At 43.0% G+C, this 21,545-nt stretch overlaps 3 protein-coding genes across 8 annotated transcripts; all 3 read left to right on the top strand.

Moving 5' to 3' along the window:
• Nucleotides 1-276: 276 nt before the first annotated feature.
• On the top strand, nucleotides 277-2,041 carry LOC135488227 (histone deacetylase complex subunit SAP18-like). The gene is made up of 3 exons (XM_064772738.1): nucleotides 277-359; nucleotides 730-836; nucleotides 1,134-2,041. Exons 1-3 carry the CDS (start codon nucleotides 291-293, stop codon nucleotides 1,417-1,419), a joined length of 462 nt encoding a protein of 153 aa, XP_064628808.1. The 5' UTR covers nucleotides 277-290; the 3' UTR covers nucleotides 1,420-2,041.
• Nucleotides 2,042-5,012: 2,971 nt separating this feature from the next.
• LOC135488235 (palmitoleoyl-protein carboxylesterase notum1-like) lies at nucleotides 5,013-13,716 on the top strand. 6 transcript variants are annotated; one of them, XM_064772754.1, is made up of 14 exons: nucleotides 5,013-5,172; nucleotides 6,116-6,227; nucleotides 8,193-8,451; nucleotides 8,825-8,877; nucleotides 9,741-9,836; nucleotides 10,047-10,107; nucleotides 10,316-10,480; nucleotides 10,756-10,944; nucleotides 11,175-11,275; nucleotides 11,455-11,593; nucleotides 11,928-11,975; nucleotides 12,200-12,328; nucleotides 12,579-12,703; nucleotides 13,142-13,716. In XM_064772754.1, the coding sequence occupies exons 3-14, from the start codon at nucleotides 8,198-8,200 to the stop codon at nucleotides 13,432-13,434; spliced, it is 1,653 nt and encodes a 550-aa protein (XP_064628824.1). In that variant the 5' UTR covers nucleotides 5,013-5,172; nucleotides 6,116-6,227; nucleotides 8,193-8,197; the 3' UTR covers nucleotides 13,435-13,716. The 6 variants fall into 6 exon arrangements, with proteins under 6 accessions (XP_064628824.1, XP_064628821.1, XP_064628826.1 ...); XM_064772751.1 differs by having other exon boundaries at nucleotides 6,107-6,227; XM_064772756.1 differs by having other exon boundaries at nucleotides 6,081-6,227.
• Nucleotides 13,717-15,370: 1,654 nt separating this feature from the next.
• On the top strand, nucleotides 15,371-18,429 carry LOC135488236 (tubulin alpha-1A chain-like). The gene is made up of 3 exons (XM_064772757.1): nucleotides 15,371-15,478; nucleotides 16,653-16,875; nucleotides 17,058-18,429. Exons 1-3 carry the CDS (start codon nucleotides 15,476-15,478, stop codon nucleotides 18,185-18,187), a joined length of 1,356 nt encoding a protein of 451 aa, XP_064628827.1. The 5' UTR covers nucleotides 15,371-15,475; the 3' UTR covers nucleotides 18,188-18,429.
• The last annotated feature ends 3,116 nt before the right edge of the window (nucleotides 18,430-21,545 follow it).

The following is a 21,545-nucleotide window of genomic DNA, read 5'->3' as shown; positions in this document are numbered from 1 at the left end:
ACGTGCTGAAGATTTCCAGCAATTTGATTGGTCGGTTCGTTGATTGGCAATAAGACCCACCTAGCCCACCCCAATTAGCCCATTAAATAGACTTCAATCCACTATGCTGTACTTGTAGTAGGGCGAGCGGGCGGGCCGGCCAGCATCGGTCTAGGTTCCTAACCTCCATCCTTCGAATTCGAAGGATTGACCCAATCCCGCCGTAGACGGTCCCCGAAGACAGACGGCTATGCGGTTAATCGCGATATTCTCTGCGACAACAACAACAGGACAAAAAACCAAAAAACAACATGGCTTCTCATGTTGAATCCTTAATTGTGGGCGACAAAGAACCCGAGAAACCAGTAAACAGGGAAAAAGTATATATATCTGATTGTTTGATTATGTAGTATATATATTTGTCTACGAGGTGATATAACTTTTGATGGCGCAAAAATTCTGAAACAGGGAAATGTTGCCATTACTTCTATCCAACCCGACATGTTCTCTAATTTCGACATGTCCCTATTCCTATTCTTTATTTCACGAAAGAAGGGCACTGCACGCAAAGCAATCACTGGAGAAATTGGTCAGTATTTTGCCTCAAATGGCTTGTTCCTGATCAAGAATTTCCCTGCATAAAGCATGATTTTACCAATTTTTGACTGATTGATTCTTTATGAACTTCGTCTCATTCACTCACTGGTCTTTAGGAATGCATGATCAGATAATAATCATTTTGCTTTTCAGACATGCCCGCTTCTCCTGAGGGTCTTTTGTAACATGGGGCGCCATCATGAGATGAGGGAATTTGCAAGAGGGAACACCCCGTCAAATGAACTGCAGATTTATACTTGGTGAGTTGTGGTGTTTTGCTGAATCCATCTCTAGACTCAAGCTTGATAAGTCTTTTGTTCTTGTGTGAGCTTGAAAAAAGGGCTATAAAGGTCTCCGATTATTGAAACTATCACAAAACGTGCAAAACCAGTCTGGTGTTATTTTGAATATCTGGTATTATTTCCCAATGTTTATGTTTATATTCTGACATGTTCCCACAAAGACAACTCTTGTCATTCAATATGCTCCAGGGATTGTGTGTTTCCAAAATATTCCATATTTTCTGTAATTACAGTTAATGTATTTATTTCTTTAAGGATGGATGCCACCCTAAAAGAACTCACTGGACTTGTAAAAGAAGTCAACCCGGACGCCAGGAGAAAGGGAACATATTTTGACTTTGCAATCATATACCCTGACCAGAGGGGGCCTATGTATCGCATGCGAGAGATAGGCACAATTAGTGCTGGACAGCGTGGAGCTGATGACAACGTTTCTTTGGCCAGTAAAAGGTTCAATATCGGTGATTATATTGATATTGCTATCACTCCTCCTAGGGCTGGTGGTGGTCCACCTCCGGGCCGAAGGCCTAGACCCTATTGAGTACTCAAAGACATGGTTAAACAAATGGTATTCCAATTCGAATTGGATTCTTATCAGGAATATTGTTGTCAATCACTTATCACAACCGCTTTTCAAAAAGTTGCAAGTTCAATGGAAATCTTAGGATATCATACTCCTGGGATATCTTTCAGATTTTTTGTTTAGTCTGCCAACTGTTCAACAATTTGATTATTTCAGTAAGTGTTGCAGCCTGTAGATGGCATCACCATTGACTGTTTGGAAAGAAATTGTGTCCTTAAGAAAACTTTCGAAATGAGAGAACTACATTGAGATTGATATCAAATATTTGCTGATAAAGAATCTAAAGCTTCACTTTTAACTGTTTTGGACTTTCTCTCTAATTGAAATGATGGTAACTGAGTATGTTAACTGCCAATGCATTTTAAGTAGATGAACAGTATTGCAGATTTGCAAAATCAGAGGTGAAGAGGAGAATAGGACAAGATATCTGCTTTAATCTCTTGTCAGAGTTGAAGTTATACATAATGATGTCATTCCACCATTTTAGAATGTTGTTAAAGGTACCAGTAGTAAGCTAGTTTCCCAAGCAAATTACTTAGATGAATAAACATTTTAATCATTCACTCTTTTATGTAAGAACACTGTCTTTGTATTAATTTTGTATAAGGAGTTGTGGGGCATCCATTAAGTATACACACCAAAGGAGGAAGCAAACTGAACTTCCAGCGGTATTGCCTCCGTCTCGCGTTGTCTAGAAGCTGAGCTATGTCAATACATTGAGGATCAAGATGGGGGGAAAGAGGGTTGGTGCCAGGGGAAATGGAGTGCGTACCGAGGGGGAGGGGTCCATTCCAAAGCACCATTTTCCAGCTGGAACCTTCGCATATGAGTTTGTTGCCGTCCTGCGGTATTATTCAGTATCGCATCAATTCCAGCTAGAGGGCGGACTCGTGCAATACATTCGTCTGACCAATTGAGTGCCACCTCATGGGGGCTAATTATATTGGGCTAGTTCATGGCGAGTTGATATGTATTGGGTTCCCGGACAAAACACAATTGCTAGCAGCGGATCAATTCACCATTAACTGACGCATATGCATACAGGGTGATGCATATATGTTCATGAGTGGTTTTGGCCAGAGTGTACAGGGGGTAGGAGGGTCCGAAAATCGATGTTTAAGTGTGTACATGCTTTATGGAAGCTCCCTTAATACAAAAGATCTGGATGTAGCAGAATATGCCACTTGCACAGTGATTGGGTAGTCGATTTAATGACTGCTGTTGCTGTGTGTCAACGATTCTGAAGATGAAGCCATCCTATTGGCATTGTCTAGACACTGAGCTTTGAAACCAGTTTCCCACTCCCTGACTAAATAGGTCGTGCTTGTGTTATGAGTGACAGGAGATGACAGCACAAGAACTGGAATGGATGTGACTAAAGTTTAACACAGTTTTCCGTTTAGAAGTCATCGCAATCTACATGGTGGTGGCACTTGTAAAAACAAAATAATGGTATCTTTTTGTTCACATTAATCCTTCTCAAGGAATAAAGGGATTATACAGCACTTCTCCTTTTCCAGGTTCATGAATCTATGTTTTGGAGGATGCTGGTACTACTTGGCGCCAAAATGGAGTCAAACACTGGGATAAAAACTGAATTAATGATCACCAAAGTTATTTGTTCCGGAAGATATTGTGTAAATCTTTCTCTATGCAAAAGAGAATAATTTACTGAAAATATTAGAAAATGTTACTCTTCAAGAGCTCGTACACAAGAAATGCTTCATCTCTTCAAGTTATATTTATTTCTATGCTCACCACATTCTAGAAATGAGAAGGTCACTCACTCTGGAATCAGATTTGCTTTATCAAAATATTGTTTCTCTTTAACAAAAATATATCCCGAAGCCGACACAGCCCTATTCCTTGCTTTTCGCGCATCAACGACACGCGACTTCATTCTAACGCCATGCAAACACAATCAATTTGTGTTTATAAGACATTATTTCTCTGATAGAAAATTCGTAAACGACCTGAATTGGTCTCTTGCATTTTTGTGTGATTTCTGACCTCGCAACCCTGCGCTGAACCACGTTTCTCTTCAAAAGGTAGGGGGTCAGCGCGCGTCTATTGACGGGATTTTCGTTTCCATAGTCCTTATAGTTTGGTGCGGCAAATATCAAAGAACGTTGCGGCTCTCATTGTCCATTGAAGTGTGATGTCAATTACATGTATTTCACATTTGTCTCAAATATGCGCATGATTAAAAACTCGTCAAGACGTTGTCATCTAAAGACGCATTTCCCAAGGACGTTCTAATTCTAAGACTGATTGTCCAATTGTCTTCTAAACTTGTAACTCAAGACCAACGAATTCTTCAACGCCGCAACGCAACACCCGAGATGGTAAGAGCGGTGTTTGATTCCATTATCGCCCTCATTGTCGGCACCCTTTGAAGTCTAATTAATTAGGGTTTTAATGAGATCAACCGGACCGTTCAATAGCCATAAGTATTTGGGTGCTATTCCGTGCTGTACTGGAATTGATCGCTCTTGGTCGTCGGGCTACAAGGACAAAAGACTCTTCTTGTCCGGGGCACTAATTTAGTCATTCTGAACGCCTCTCCGTTGAATTATAAGTGTATCACAATCTCTATTTTTTTCCGAACGGTTGGAGCTGTAGATGTTGTTGAAATTGTTAAGGTCAAAAGGACGTTTAGCGCAAGTGTTTTGCATGTCGACTTATCGGCATTCTGAACCATCAGATTTAATCGGTCCGTTACCTCCCCTCATGGTGTAACGGAGTCCGGGTCGGCGGAGTGGATCCAAGGCTTGAGGGTCAAGATGACTTATCGGCGGTGAATATCAGTCCTAAAGTCTCCTCCTTTCACCGCCGACACAAAGGGCCTGGAAATCCGCCGGACGCACCATCATAAACGGGTGGCCAATCAAATTACTCGACACAAAGTATTTGAGTGACGGCCTGCTCAGGATCAGGTTACCCTTCTTCTATACAACATGCACTAAGGGAGCATTGTCAAAGGCGGCGCTGATTACATGTTTGTTTGACCTTGTGGGTCATAGCGTAGAACAGGCACCACCTAACTTTTCATCGTTTGTAGCGAGAACATCCAACTATACTGCACCAAGAATTTATCTTTTCGACCAAAGCAATCTCTTGCAACTGATATATGATGTTTACAAATGGGTTCTCTCCGACGGCACTCTGGACAGTTAGCTCCGGCACGTGGTAAACCGCGAAAGAAGTTATGGAAACCTTGGTCACAACCGCACAATTGTACACCGCGCCGAGAGCTCAAGGTGAGCCTCGATGATCCTCCCCGGAGGTTTGCGCCAACTTAATTTGACCAAAACCACGAGTTAATTTCTTAACAGTTACATATCAAGATGTACTGGTGATTCTGTGTACCTTGAGATGAAATCGAACTCTTAGGAATGTTTTCGCGCCAACTCTTTCCTATTGACATTCATTTAATAATGTAAATAGGCTGCCTTTGAGGTCGCCGCCTTTTTCAATGGAAGCGATAATCTTTGAATGCCACCAAGCGATTGCTAATTATATATTCTCGAGCATGGCGGAGTTTAGATCCGGCACAGTTTGACCCAAGAAGCGATAGGAGGCAACCTTCAGTATAAAACGTCGTATAAAACATGCCATCCAATGACGCCGACAACATTTCATGACTTGGGAACTGGCGAAAACTTTGAAATTGACTACGGATAATTACGATTGAAGCTTACGATATGGATGGTAAAGTACAATCATTCATTCTAGTATATTTCGTATTTCTCGTTACTTTTTGTTGCCTTGGTATATTCTACCATCATTTCGTTGTTCTTTTCATTCAGTTCTCATTGATGACGCCGCTACCGCTTAGATATTTTTTGAAGCGGCTCAAAAGCGCATAACCATTTCTTTTAAGAATGTACATGTATAGCACTTTTCTATATACGTATAGGTTGTAGTAATTGATTTACTAAGCGCTTACAATACTCCGAGGGGGAGTTGGTGGATTTGTCGGATTCTGACTGATTCCAACGGAATCAAGCGATTATCTTATTTCAAATGTTCCTATTTGGTAAGGTGCAGATTGACAAATTGGGGTATCCTTTGTAGATCGGGATGTGCTGTATCCTTTAATATCCTACACGTTGCATAGACTAGCGTAGCCAGAGGAGGGTCGGGGTAGGAACGCATACCATTTTCTTATGCAGTACCCTCAATATTTATACGGTGACGTATATTAAATCTTCTGAAGTTCATTCACAGATTTGTTACGCGATATCTCAAAAGGACAATGATATTCTGGGTTGACATCGTAAATCAACGATCTGTCAGAAGTATAGTTTTTCCTTTTGAGTGTCAACAACTTGTTTCTAACACTTAGATGCCTCCGAATCCGTGTTTTTTACACTTCATTTTTCACGAATCGTTCGTTGAATGGTGTTTGGTTCAACATTGCTGGTATTGGAGAAGGCGGTCGTCCAACATCAAAGACCGCCGACTTATGTACGAATCATTTTGGTAGAAACATCTTTTGTATAATGGGTCTGTCAAAGAAACCTTTATGATTTGCCGACTTCTGAGTTTCCATCCCGAGTATCCTCTCGACAAGGTAAATTACCCTTTTGTCTGACACGTTCTCTCAACTGTTGCAGTTGACTCTCTAAATCATTTGTTCAAGATATTGCAGTGTCCAGTGACGTTGGCAAATTTGAATTATACTTTATGGAGCAAAACAATCTGATTCAGTAGCAGCTATTGGAGGCAAGGAAGAGGATTCTTCATTTGTCGTCAGCGATCAGGTAACTCTTTATTCCTCTTGTTCTTATCTTATTCAAATTGGTATATTGCAAGGCAAGGCCGAACGTGATCATCTGATTAATCGGTATGAGTTTAATGTCCAGGGATTCGGTTAACGTATCGAGGAACAACGCAAATGCAGAAAAACATATAAACCCTCAACAAGCATCTTTCCTGATGTTAACGAAGTACTCGTTTATATAATTATACAATTGAATAAAACAGCCAGGGGCAATTGTGCTCACTGTATAGATATTTTAGTAGACAATTCAAGCATGAATTGGTCCAGTGAATCAGATCGAACCAAACTTCGCCTGTCGCTGAGATCACCTGAATATAGGATACATGTTTCACCAAATGGGAGATCAATTGCCACGTGCCATAGTTAAAGCGCGTTGACCATATGCCATTTGACTTCTGTGACCTTGAAAAGTAGGTCAAATCAATCAAAATTCGTATGAGAACACTACACATCTATCACGCGCAACGCGCACTGGAAATTGTCGACAGACTACTGGCTTTCCGGTCTGGAAACTCAGACAGACCCAAATCTCAAGTTGATGGTTTTGGCATTAATTTTTTAACGTACCGAAAGCTTCAAACAATATACACAATATCCGGTGTACTTCGTCACAGAAATTGTTATGTAGATCTTTAACCACATTTTGCTATCGTAAGCTTGACGGAAAGACTTCGAGACGTAATTCTGAAGTCCAGCAAAGACGAGTTGTCATCTACATGTATACGGCAATCTCCGATCTTTGGAGGTTAAGCGCCCCATCTAAATGGTATAAACAAACAATGTCTCAATGCCTCTCTTTAGAATCAAATAAGCGGTGGTTTCATATTAAAGAATTACCCGTCTCATTTAACCTGGGATTGTGAAAGAACATCTTGACGGTTTAGGCTGCCCGATCTGATCTGCTCCTTCAAATACGCCGCCTCAGTTGGAAACCAGTTTACCTTGCTGTTAAAATACTTGATTTTCATTATTCAAAGAAAGTTTCGCCCACTGTAACCGAAACCACTTAGGTTCAAAGGCGAGGCGTACGTCTTCGTAGGAAACATTTCTGGCCAAGTATAGAGGGTACATAAGGCATGTTTAAAACTTAAGCGACAAATTGGTACCTGACTGTTAACCGTATAACCGGATCGTTAAAGTGTTTCGGCGCTTTCATCTGTATAATCTAGATGAATTTGATAGTAACTTGTCACACTCAATCCGAGCGGGGGCGAACAGCTTGATATCGTGATTCCTTCGTTTACCTCAAGATGAGCCAGATAGCCCCGTGCGGCGAAATCATCTCTCTTTGTTGAAGCGCCTTTGATGAAGTTATAATGAGCAGAAACGTTGTTTGGCAATGTTTTGTTAGTAAGGAACTCAAGGGGACGCGTCAGTACTATTGTTTTCTTAACTAGAGTTTCTTTTGATGTTGATGAGAGACAAGATAAGGTCAGAGATGAGGTCTTTGATGTTCCGACGTGTTTGTTCTCTTTAAGTGATCACGAAATTGCTAAAGTCTAGAACCCCATGGCAATACAAAGACGGCCATCATAAAGCCAACACGTTGGAAAATAATCATTGGGCTATTTGAGGTTCACTTGTATAAAAAACAATAGTATTTTCTGTGACACTATCGCAGAATTAAAGACGGTACAAAAAGGTAATTTACCTTTTTGTACCGTCTTTAATTCTGCGATAGTGTCACAGAAAATACTATTGTTTTTTATACAAGTGAACCTCAAATAGCCCAATGATTGCAAGCCATCAGGTTGGAAGCGCTCTGCATGTTTAAAATATTACCAAACTCGTTGCATGGATGATAATCTGTAAAGATCATCATTTCTTATACGACACAAGCATATTCTGCCAACATTCGCTCTCAAAAAGTTTCCTTTCTGGAGGTCCTGTTTATATTTAACTACGTAAAATTAATAACATTACTTAAATGAACTTCTCATTTCAGAAAGCATGACCATATTCTACACTTTGCTTCTCGTGCTGCCATTTGTGTTCAGTACTCCCATTAATTTCAAGTCCCAGGGAGACTCCATTCTCAATCTCAACAGATTATCAAAACTTGGTGACCCAGCCAAGGTGCTAAGCGACTTGCGGAGGCTTGCTGGGGCGGTGCACATGTGCGGAGGGATCAGGGAGATACCAGATATGAAACTGATGCACCTGACGAATACTTCAGTCACTTGCAATGATGGATCACCAGCAGGGTAAGCTTCCTGGTTCAATCGTAAAATAATAGACCACTATGTTTGTGTCTGCTTGGTCAATGATTTCGGGTGTTTAATTTTTTTATCCATATCAAAGAAATGCCATACCATCGCTGTGAACTTGGAGGAGTTTCTCCAGGGAGTAGTCCTCCTGCATATGATCAGTCTTTCTGTGTGCCGCCACGGTAAGGCACCAATTGGGTTTATCAGACTCTGTCTTCGGCCAGGAAAAATAGCATTTCATAGAACGTTGACAAATACTAGAGCAAACAAACCATGAATACCGATTATCGCAAGAAGCAATACATGTAGCTTTTGGAGGCGTTGATCATGAACGGTTTAAATCGATTCCCTCTGCGCCAATTACTTTCAGATACTACATCCGGAAGTCCTATGGCAGCACCAAATGGATAATATTCCTCGAAGGTGAGAAATAAGTTTACCGAACAAAAAGGTAGCTTACTTAGCTTGGTCGTACCAGAGTCTTTCAATATAACATTTTCAAAGTTTATTGAAAGACTCTGGTCTTACGTAGCAACCTTCTTTGTCAGTTGCGCAGTGGTTTGCTCCAGAGAGGGGTCACTTTTGCCTTTGATTTTGTGTCATTTAATCAGGCGATGGTGTGTCACCTAATCGGTTGGGATGTGTGTCACCTAATCGGTTGATTGGTGTCAATTATTCGGTATGGTCACCTGACCGGTAAGGTCACCTATAAATCGGTTGTTTTCGTGTCACTGACACCGAGGCGAGGAAAGAAGTTTGACTGCATACATTTCAACTATGACGAATGTCGCCAAACTTACTGTTTGGATTGGGATGTTGGTGTTCACCCTAAATTCCCGTCTCTCAGATCGTGTTGAAACATGAAAACATCAAATGGAGGGTTAATTGAAAGAGACAGGTTAGTTGGGGCCAGCAATGTCAACAGACCAGTAAAATCCCATTGTAATCGGTTTTGACATCGCAAATCGAATCCACTTTTCTCACGACCAGTCATCAATTATACGTGCTAACTCAATATTTGACAATCCTAAACATCACCGAATGAGTTGAAGATCATCTATCAAAACGGCTCTCCAAGAGTTTACAAGTTGGTATCATAATGTAATACAATGAGGTGTAGCCTGCTTGAAGCAGAAAATATCAAGAACTTCCTGATAACTTCCAGAATGTATATGAACGGTGTACACAAAATTGTACATTACTTGTTCATGTTGTCGGTTTGTTTTTCACAATATCTTATTAATGTTTATACCTCCGCTTAAAATTCCTATCTGTTCCTTCAATAGGTGGATGGTACTGCTTCGACAAGCCTAGCTGCCGGGGCAGGTGGACTAACATGAGGAAACTGATGTCATCAAAGGAATGGCCACCAGCAAGAAGGGGTAAACCTTTTGCCATTTTTCATTTCATTTTTTCGACCCTATATCCGCCGCGCAGCGAGTGGGTGGAGGAGACTGGTGAAAGAGTCGATCTTATCCATTGATCAGAGGGAGAGGAAGATTTATAAAATATCCAGAAAGCACAGTTTCACGAACGCGTAAATCTGTTTGCTTGTAATCATGTTGGCCTTTACATGTGTTCCTTTGTTGCAGGCACTGGTATCTTGTCAAGCCATCCGGAGGAGAACCCGTTACATTTCTATGAGAACATGATGTAGGTATGACCATAACATCACATATATAAATCTCTACCAAGAAATCCACGTGAAATACGTTATTTGATACGATCGTTAGTGTTAGCGGAACGATCTATCTTATCCTCTCTAATCTCTTGGTAAACCATTCGATAGAAATCCTGGTGACATGCCTCATGTGAATGTCACCCAGTATATTCCCAGTATATTATTTCCTCTTTTTTGCAGCTTAGTGCCATACTGTTCAAGTGACTCGTGGAGTGGGACCTTCACAGCGAAATCGGATGAAGAATTCAGCTTCCATGGGACCTACATTGTCGAGGAAGTGATCAAAGACATTGTAGCGGATGGTCACTTGGATAATGCAAAGCGGGTGCTAGTAGCTGGCAGTAGGTAGGTGTATCAAACATGTGTTGTTCACAATGTGATCTTTATTATCTCCCGGGGCAGTCCATTGCGTAATCCTAGATTCGATCCGAGGACGAGGTCAGTCCAATGCGTCCGGAGTGTGCTGAAGTCGTGTAGACGGTCGATGTTTTCCTTGAATCTTTCATTATCGGCCTATTATTTTTCATGGGTTCGATTCCACATTTTGGCAACCTGACCCGGGCCGGGATAATTCCCTGTACTAAAAAAACCCGAAAATCAAAGTATTGTTCATTTTGTAGTGCCGGAGCAACCGGAGTTTTGCTCAACCTTGACAAGATCTCGACAACATTGTCAGAGCTCGCCCCACGCGTGAAGGTGCGAGGCTTGGCAGATTCTGGATGGTTCCTTGACAACGATCCATTCCGGCCGATCGCCTGCACGGACGCTCACCTGTGTGCCCCAAAAGAGGGGATCAAAAGGGGGAAGAAGTAAGTCGAAAAAGCTAAACTATAAACCTCTGTCATTTGTCTTAGTACATGTATATAGAAACCAAAACTGCAATATTTGACATCGGGCACAGATAAAGTAGGCTGTGACATAATGACGATGACGATGACGACGCTGATGAAAAGGTCAACGACGATGTTGTCGATGTTAAAAACGATACGTAGTTTACCAAACTTCAGATTAATTTCTTTCGCTTTTCGATTTATTTTAGATTATGGAATGGTGTTGTGCCCGAGAGCTGCCGCACAGGCGTGCCAGCCGGCGAAGAATGGAGATGTTACTTTGGACATGTCATCTACAAGACAATGCAAAGTACGTTATATACGCAATTAGGATGCAAGCCTTTTGGCGATAAGTTAAAAGTTAAAACCACCATCGGGAACTTTCTATTTAATTGCTTGTGAAAACATTCTCGAACGGCGGTCTTCCTACAATTTCGGCTATTCGTTTTGAATAAATTGGTTTCAGTATCAGACCATTTACTATTTCAGCACCAGTGTTTATCATTCAGAATATGTTTGACGAAGCGCAGATTACAGCGGATAACGTTGGTCCGCCAACCAGCCAATCTCAGTGGCAATACATTCACAGAGTGGGTCAGAGCCTGAAAAACACGCTAGAAAATGTATCGTAAGTATACACATTGTGTACCGTTCAGACTTCTTTATATCAGCACATCAAAACAGCGCAGCATCACTGCAACATTCTGTCAACGCAGATAAAATACATAGGTATTTGAAAAAGTAGTAAGTTGTGATGTTATACATTTTTTTCTAAAATAAAGGCACTCATTGATGCAAGGAAATTCGGACCGTTAGCCACTAATTATCACGGTGGTCAACGTCCACGATTTATCCAGTGCGTATAGCAATGGTCTATCACCTTCCTCGAGCAGACGAAACCTCGTCATTGTCGTTATCGTTGTCTTTTATCGTATGAGTTCTTAACCTCTCTATCTTTTCAGGGCGGTATTTGCTCCAGCATGCCTCTCCCATATATTCTTAACGAAAAGGTAAGAGGTACAGAAGTTTTTTAGAAATATACTACCAAATTCGGTATTCAGTCCAATAGGAGTTGATGATCGTCGTGAATATGTTAGAGTAACCAGACTAGTCTGGTTACTCTAAGATATGTATATTTAAGTAAATGGTCAGGAATATTTAAGTAGGCCTAAATGGTGAAGATGAATGGATCCTAAACTGGCTAATCAAAAACTTTTTACTCCTTCATTTGCAGTGATTGGCAAAATATTGTCATCAACGACATCTCGCTCCCCCAGGCGCTGAGATGCTGGGAACAGGGCAAACATGAAACTAACCATTACAAAGATTCGGAGCTTGATTGGCGACGGTGGGGAGGACAAATGTAAGTGTAGACAGTTTAAGGGTTGACCATAGGTATATCGCCATTTTGGCTAGGACTTGAAATCCTAAAGCAATTAGAACTCCTTTAAAACATAGTGAATGCTAATTTCAAGGACTGGAGTCTATTCTTTTATTTCCAGAGAACAGCCTCTGCATGACTATCTTTCAGGATACGAACGACCCGTCACCATTCTAAAATGTTGTTACTTAGAAACACAAGCATGAGAGAAATGGTCTGTTTGTTATTTTAGGGAGTCTCGAAATCGCATCGTCAGATTTCAAGGTGATGAACCGAGGTCAGGTTCACATTCACGAAGAAGTAAAAACAGACGAAGAAAGAAGAGCCGAAAAAGAGACAAGAAGAACAAAGGAAAATGTAAGATTTGACAGCAACGCTTTTTTTCGATTTTCATTGGTCACCTGCTTCGCCGGCAAACAATGAACTGCAGGTTAGATTCAGTGATTCTCTAAAACTTTTAAAACAGTTTTCTTGTCGTTTCGAGGGCCAATCGTCAGACGCACTTGATGTTGTTTCACCAGTGTAGACGTAGAAAGTATACCCTTGAAAAACTGTCCGGTCCCATTGGATTCAGACTGATTATACGGTATTCTGGAGGCCATGCATGAACGTCAATAGCCCAGGCCATTTCGAACTTCGACACTGGGATAGCAATTGCATGGACGATACCGAGTCACTGAACATGGTTACGATTTGATGGTGATTTGTAATGGAAGGAACTGAATCTCGCTTTGTCGGGGCTGTAAAAACAATTTAAAATTTAGCATTGTTTTATTCTGATTTATTCCTTTTCAGCAAACAAGCGCTTGAAAAGATCCTTGTTCGACCAACACTCCCAGCACCACTGGGATCACCATAACAATCGATGTAAGCATCATCTAATCGACCGGTGCGCCTGGCCGCAATGTAACCTCTCTTGCCCGAAAATCCGTAATCCATTCACAGGTGAAGAGATGGATTTCATTGACCTGTTGATGCAGTTTGGCTTAGACATGAGCAGCATAGCAAATGCCCTTGGGATGAATCTCGGTACCCTGCAGACGATGGATCATGACATTCTGTTGCAGTTGCTGATTCAGCAGGAATAAATGGGCGGGTACCAGGTCAAATTTAAATCAGAGTCCCTCAGACGCAATCTGAGCGCATCCCTGCATCAATGTATACAGATTGAAAGACAGCTTTAGAGGAGGACAGGTAGACGGTCATCCCACTATTCTTATAGTGTTTATTTATTTATGTGCTACAATATGTTATATTACTGTTTTTGGATGTTCTCAACACGTTCCAGATTGTTGCCATTTCACGTGTTTTTGTTTGTAGAGCACTACATGTACATCCGTATTAACAACGATGTAAATAAAACAAATCAAAATCGAAAAGGGTTCCGCATACTTTTTTGGGCTCTGTGGTTCTTACTGTCTCAATTGACTATGTCCTAAAACGTATCCTCAAAGGCATGATTTATTATCAATGACACTATAACGCAGCTCATAAAAATGGTCATGATACACGGACCATTCCGACAAACTCAAATGTCCAACGATTTAATATACCGTGGCCCTATGTTGTATATCTGCTAGAGATGACTGACATTTGCCGAAGTGTCAGCCTCTTCGAATCCCCTGCGAAAAAGATCTCCGATTCACCATGGTAAATCGCAGTACCATGCTCACCATGGAGAATTCACCGTTCACCTGACGACTGGAGACAAGAGATATGACGGAGACAGGAGATGGTGTCGACAGATGGCTGGAGGTGACCACTGGAGACATTCGCATTAATGTATTCATTCCGGGGCGCTCCCGGTTCCAGGTGACGGAGACATTCGCATTCAGGGGGAGGAGAGGGCCACTGGATGCATCGTGCCACTAGAGACACATGACGTCACGGATGACTGGAGGTTCTATTCAGGGCCGAGGTGACGGCAGCTCCTGTGGGTACAACAAATGTGGCCCAGCGGTTCCTGTGCTTGAAGTAAATCGGCCGGTAGCCTCAGAGAAAGCTTTCAATTTCGCTAAAAGTGCTGCCACCTGTAAAGTGGCGATTCCTCCTCAGTAATAAGATACATGTACTAGCAAAGCATTGTGAGAAAATCAGGGGTGTTTACTGCCACTCCTTGATTTCCCCAGGATGCTAGGGATGCGGAACAGCTCCTGAGGGACTCGACAGCAGGCCAATGTTTTATCATTCTCCGGCTTGAGGGAAGTAGCCATTCCCTTGGCAGCCCATTCGATCTCTTTATGTTGAGGAACGAGGCTGGTGCACTGCGTCCGGGTGTAGTGGGAAGGGCACCCCTTAAAAGCACTACCCGCTACCCATGCACTACCCACTACCCACCCACTACCCAATACCTTTCTTTCCGGGCCATATTCTGTATTTTATTGCTACCCTCCTCGACCCGGCTGGCCCTGCCCGTCCCACTACTGTCTACCCGGGCGTCTACCCGTGCGTACATTAGGGCTACTGATTTCAAGAAATCCACAACGCAATAACAATAAATAATGTAAGCTTGACTCTTTTTCATTGCAAACGTCTACCACCAAACACATAACAAATACATCAAACTCTGGACTCTAATATATACAGTCGGAGCCAACACGAAAAACGTGATTGGTCATTTGTCACGCTTTATCCATAATTGACACTAGAGGCGCTGTTTTCGTTATTTCGGCACTGGGGCGAGTTTGACGTTTTATCCTGATTGCTTGTATCATATAAAAACATGATTGTGTAAATTCACACAAAAACGTGATTCCCGAATCACATAAGTACAATTACTGCACCAATCTTGACACTAGAGGTGCTGATTTCGTTAATTTCGGCAATCTTGACACTAGAGGCGCCAATTTCTTTCCTTTAAATTTCGGCACTGGACACTAGTACCGCGGCGAGTTTGTCACTGCACTTGTATTCCTGCGCATGTTCGTCCCTAGTATTAACAATCCTGTATGTTATGCATACGAAGTAAACGGGTCTTAAGAAAATTGGGACCAGGTCGTGGTATATTTATGGACGACACGGCGCCTTCCCGCCATCTCTCTCACCGGGACCCATTCGAGTCGTATCGTGAGCGTGAATCTCGGGCTTTCCTCAACTATTTTCCCCTAAATCGTCCATATCAAGCTAAAAATGGTAAGTCTAGATTATTCTCCACACTATTCCCGTCATTTTGAGATGCCGACATGTGAAACGCCGTTCTTTCTGCACTTTTCTTGCAAGTACTGTGACTGAATGGGAGCTCGGACTGTACAGCCTACAGGAGCACGAGGGTATTCAGCACGAGCATCAATGTACACACCTTGATTCTTGAACGTTTGGATTTAGACCCTATTAATGTATTTTTACCATGCAACATATAGAAATATGGTTGTCTGATGTACAAGTGGTTGTGTGGTTGAAAATCACTTTATGTATTTTGTCTTGATTTCCATCTATATGGACACTTTAAAGTGTCATATAGCTTTAAGCTTAGGCCCATCCCATAAATTTAAATTAAAAGATGGCAAAAGCATGCTTAAAATCTCACTGGTCACTCAGACAGAGGCACCATGTTTCTATCTGTGTGTTAGTAATACATTGATACGGTCAAAATCCAACCGTTGGAGATTTATGCATACATTGATGCTTGCGCTCCTAAATACTGTTTTTTTCCAGTAGGCGAAGCCAATATGGAGTCTGGTGTCAATGGTGACTCAGCTCCCATAATAAATTACTGGCTGTCTGCCAGCCATTGCCAGCTAGGAAATTCTTGGTAGCCATGGTAACCAACCTGATAATCTGAGTATTCTGACTCTGGTGCCTGATCTGGTATACCGTATGTAGCCTACCAGGGTATTACCTGTTGCATCAGACTTGTGAAAGCCAAGTATAACATCCTATGATTAAATCCGCCCTCAGCAGGCCATTGCATGCTTCCTTAAATCACTCGGTCAGTCAGTGCCATGCTAAAATTGGCCTAATTGTTGCTTAGTGAACCCTATCTATGTCATGAATGATTAAAAAGGATAGTGGTCTACCCCTTGCCCCTCCACAAATCAGCTGAGCACTAGGGGTTTGGGCCTCTTGTTATCAAAAGTCAACTCATAGTGGAAGTAACTGACAAAAATGAATAAAAAGGCCAGAAAATCGCCTGAAAATGCATTTTTCGGGCGGTAATTGGATCTTAACTCTGAGAGGAACTCGTCCCAAAACAGTTAGCTCATTCTGAAGGATGACTTCAATTTAAAGATCATTCAGAGATTGACCGATATAGATAAACTGAATGGTTGTCTCATATTGAACTTTCTCTTTCTATGTTTACTTTCAGCGTGAATGTATCTCAATCCACATTGGTCAGGCTGGTGTCCAGATTGGAAATGCCTGCTGGGAGTTGTACTGCCTGGAGCACGGGATCCAGCCTGATGGCCAGATGCCCAGTGACAAAACAGTAGGGGGCGGTGACGACTCCTTCAACACCTTCTTCAGTGAGACTGGTGCCGGCAAACATGTACCCAGGGCTGTCTTTGTAGATTTGGAACCCACAGTAGTTGGTAGGTATTTGAGCAAGGGAAAGATGTTGTGATGATTGATAACATCATTGATAGACTGGCCAGAACCCTAGTGTGTGTACTGTCTCTTGCAGTCACTCTTAAAATGCATTTGACTACTTCAATATTTTGCTCCAACCTATGCGGTTTAGGTTAATGTAAAAATGATGCTCTACTCCTTTCAGATGAGGTGCGAACTGGAACCTACCGTCAGCTCTTCCACCCTGAACAACTCATCACTGGTAAGGAGGATGCCGCCAACAACTACGCCCGTGGTCACTACACCGTTGGAAAGGAGCTTGTTGATCTAGTTCTTGACAGAATTCGTAAGCTAGCTGATCAGTGCACTGGTCTCCAGGGATTCCTCCTCTTCCACTCCTTTGGTGGTGGTACTGGATCTGGTTTCTCTTCCCTACTTATGGAGCGTCTCTCTGTCGACTACGGCAAGAAGTCCAAGCTCGAGTTTGCCATCTACCCAGCTCCGCAGATCTCCACAGCCGTTGTTGAGCCATACAACTCCATCCTGACCACTCATACCACCCTTGAGCACTCCGATTGTGCTTTCATGGTCGACAACGAGGCCATCTACGATATCTGCCGCCGTAACTTGGACATCGAGCGACCAACCTATACCAACTTAAACAGGCTCATTGGTCAGATTGTCAGCTCCATCACCGCTTCCCTGCGATTTGATGGTGCACTCAATGTTGACTTGACTGAGTTCCAGACCAACTTGGTGCCATACCCACGTATCCACTTCCCTCTGGCCACCTATGCTCCAGTCATCTCTGCGGAGAAGGCCTACCATGAGCAGCTCTCAGTTTCTGAGATCACCAATGCCTGCTTTGAGCCAGCCAACCAACTGGTGAAGTGTGACCCACGTCACGGTAAATACATGTCTTGCTGCATGTTGTACCGTGGAGATGTTGTCCCTAAGGATGTCAATGCTGCCATTGCCACCATCAAGACCAAGAGGACCATCCAGTTCGTTGACTGGTGTCCAACTGGTTTCAAGGTCGGAATCAACTACCAGCCACCAACTGTCGTCCCAGGTGGTGACTTGGCCAAGGTCCAGCGTGCTGTCTGCATGTTGAGCAACACAACCGCCATCGCCGAGGCCTGGGCTCGTCTTGACCATAAATTTGATCTGATGTATGCCAAGCGTGCCTTTGTCCACTGGTACGTCGGAGAGGGTATGGAAGAGGGAGAGTTCTCCGAGGCCCGTGAGGATTTGGCTGCTCTTGAGAAGGATTACGAAGAGGTCGGTGTTGACTCCGTTGAGGTTGAGGGTGAGGAAGAGGGCGAAGAATATTAGAACAGGTTCATACTCTAATAACATTTTTGCAATGCCTTATTTTGCAATATCTGGACTTAAATTTGTAAACTGCCTGTAAGAACAATCTTGCGATAATTCTGCTTCCGTAAAATTCTGCATCTTTTTGTTACCGGTAATGTAACATGTTCAGACTTTACATCTGCCCTGTCCGTGCTTAAAACGGATGACTGTGATCAAGTCACTGTTTTTGTCATTGGATTCAATAAATTTTTAAGTTGAAATTGATAAGTTTTGTTGGTTTTTCTAGCTCACCTGGTGACCTGTAGCCGTCTTGGAAAACCTCAGCTGCAAATCAGAAGTACTTGAATGTGTCAAATTGACCGACTAATGTCTTTTGGTACTTGTACATACTCTCTGAAGACGGTTACATCCCTACAAATTGTATTTTGCTGTATCAAACAGCCACCCTGACCCTTTTCCTTGGAGCTAACATCTCTGACATGCATAAGCTGGACGTCATTCCAGTACAGGGACTTCGTCTAAGCTAGCATCTCGCAATGTTCTGGAAGATATTCGCATTCAGCAAAATTTATCTGGGCCTACTACCTCTCGCTGTGCTCAAAACGACATGCACACCAGGCCCCACTGCATCTCGCCATGCTTGTGAAGACTTAATGGAGGCACAGGGGCCTAGCTACCCCTAACGATCAAGATCTTGGATTCGCCGTGGTAAACTCAACATGAATTCAACATCAGCATGGTGACAGCTGCTGTCATGGTCTTGGTTGTGACAGGGTCTAGGACGAGTAAAGCCGGCTGGTAACTATTATTCAGACCTGGGACATTGTAGCAGCTACTGTCATCAGCTTGTCTCTTCTGCAACGGGCGTTAAAATGCTGTCCCAGTATCACAAATGGGACTTTATCACCGTTTGATTCGTCTGCTCGGTTGTCTATTCGCCAGAGGATACCAGTGCGGTCGCCAAGAGTGTGAAGACATGAACAATCGGTCTCAAAGGCACAACCTGTCCTCAGTTGTCAATGTGGGGTAGGCCTACTATACTGCTGAGGCGGACGGGTCGAGGGCTATCTGCGAACAACGTGGCCAAGCCAAAACTGAAGGCTCGTGATAAAATACTCCGGTCTTCCAACCTAAAACTGGGTAGCTAATGAGATAACGTATTAGGCCTACCAATGGCGCGCGTGGAACGACGACGACGACGGTACAACCTGAAGTAGCAACAACTCGCAAAACGGAATCCTGTTTCGTGCCTTATATGCAAAGATTGTGTTTTGGCCAATAAATTTCATTTCATTTGTCTGACTGGTGACTGGACCACTTTCTTGGTCACCATCAAATTAGACCTACAAATATCATTTTTGGACATAGGTTTAAACCAGTTCTCTAATCATACCAAGGTCTCATCGAATGCGCAAACAACAAGATTGTTATCATTAAACCAACTCTTATGTCTTTAAACATGATCTTTTTCATTAGCCGTACTCGGGGTATCAAACTCGCCCTTAGACAGGTCACCTGCCTTACGAAATATGTAAAACTCCTCGGAGCTCTGTCCGATCTTACACATCCAGAGTCTCTATTTGAAGGTGCAAACTGTCCCCAACACCAATGTCGTTCAGTGCTATTAGTAGGCCTAATCCTGTCTGTCTTCATGTCTTTACGCTCTTGGCGATTGCACTGGTATCTTCAGGCGAATAGACAACCGAGCAGACGAATCAAACGGTGATAAAGTTCCATCTTCTGATAACGAAAAGGGACAATATATGTGCTAATGTTGGAAAGACCAAGATCCATGAGATGTTTACCCGAGCTGGCCCTTGGGAAGTCGGTATCCGGTTGTCATGTATAGCAACTTCCTTGTGCAGAAAAGCATCCGGCGATATCTGGCCGCAAATGATGAAGCAAGATATAATTTGTAAGGTCTCCTCCCTGGTTGTGGCTGTCACAGAGCTAATTCTGCCTCTGTGTGCTACTTGTCCTCAGAAAGACAATGACACTTTGGTTGGGTAATCGGTTGTGAAGTTGTCACAACCTCCATCCCCTGACAGAACTCTAACAACTGAAGACAACACAGAAAAGCAAAGGCAAGAATAATCTTTTACAATTTTCTTCTATATTGATCTTCTGAACATCACATGGTTGCAAAAATTACAGGTTCATTTCAAAATATAAAGTTGTATCAAAATAGAGTAACTCATAAATCAAAGTACACTTTTCAATTGAGACAACTCAAATACATTTTGACAGAAGTGTGTCTTCCAATGTCCTGGCCCAGACTGTGATTGAGAATGGTCAGGTTGTGCACCAAGGGTCCGAGCTAGGCATCACGGAACCAGTTAGTCCAAGGTTGTGACAGAAGTGTGTCTTTGACCAATACATGTCCTGGTCCCAGACTGTGATTGAGACAGAATAATGGTCAGGTTGTGCACCAAGGGTCCGAGCTAGGCATCACGGAACCAGTTAGTCCAAGGTTGTGACAGAAGTGTGTCTTTGACCAATACATGTCCTGGTCCCAGACTATGATTGAGACAGAATGGTCAGGTAGTGCACCAAAGGTCAGAGCTAGGCATCACGGAGCGAGTTAGTCCAAGGTTGTGATAGAAGTGTGTCTTTGACCAATACATGTCCTGGTCCCAGACTGTGACTGAGAATGGTCAGGTAGTGCACCAAGGGTCCGAGCTAGGCATCACGGAGCCAGTTAGTCCAAGGTTTTGACAGAAGTGTGTCTTCCAATACATGTCCTGGCCCAGACTGTGACTGAGAATGGTCAGGTTGTGCACCAAGGGTCCGAGCTAGGCATCACGGAGCCAGTTAGTCCAAGGTTGTGACAGAAGTGTGTCTTTGACCAATACATGTCCTGGTCCCAGACTGTGACTGAGACAGAATGGTCAGGTAGTGCACCAAGGGTCCGAGCTATTCATCATGGAGCGAGTTAGTCCAAGGTTGTGACAGAAGTGTGTCTTTGTCCAATACACGTGTCCTGGACCAGACTGTGACTGAGACAGAATAATGGTCAGGTTGTGCACCAAGGGTCCGAGCTAGGCATCACGGAGCCAGTTAGTCCAAGGTTGTGACAGAAGTGTGTCTTTGACCAATACATGTCCTGGTCCCAGACTGTGACTGAGACAGAATGGTCAGGTAGTGCACCAAGGGTCCGAGCTAGGCATCACGGAGCAAGTTAGTCCAAGGTTGTGCCAGAAGTGTGTCTTTGTCCAATACACGTCCTGGTCCCAGACTGTGGCCGAGACAAAATGGTCAGGTAGTGCACCAAGGGTCCGAGCTAGGCATCACGGAGCAAGTTAGTCCAAGGTTGTGACAGTTCAAGTGCGTCTTTGTCTGAAACACGCCCTGGACCAATGTTGTGACTGAGACAGAA

This window comes from Lineus longissimus, chromosome 5 (assembly GCF_910592395.1).
Source record: "Lineus longissimus chromosome 5, tnLinLong1.2, whole genome shotgun sequence".
NCBI classification, from domain to species: domain Eukaryota; kingdom Metazoa; phylum Nemertea; class Pilidiophora; order Heteronemertea; family Lineidae; genus Lineus; species Lineus longissimus.
The sequence above is the reverse complement of the archived record's forward strand: the minus strand, read 5'-3'. Positions and strand labels throughout refer to the sequence as shown.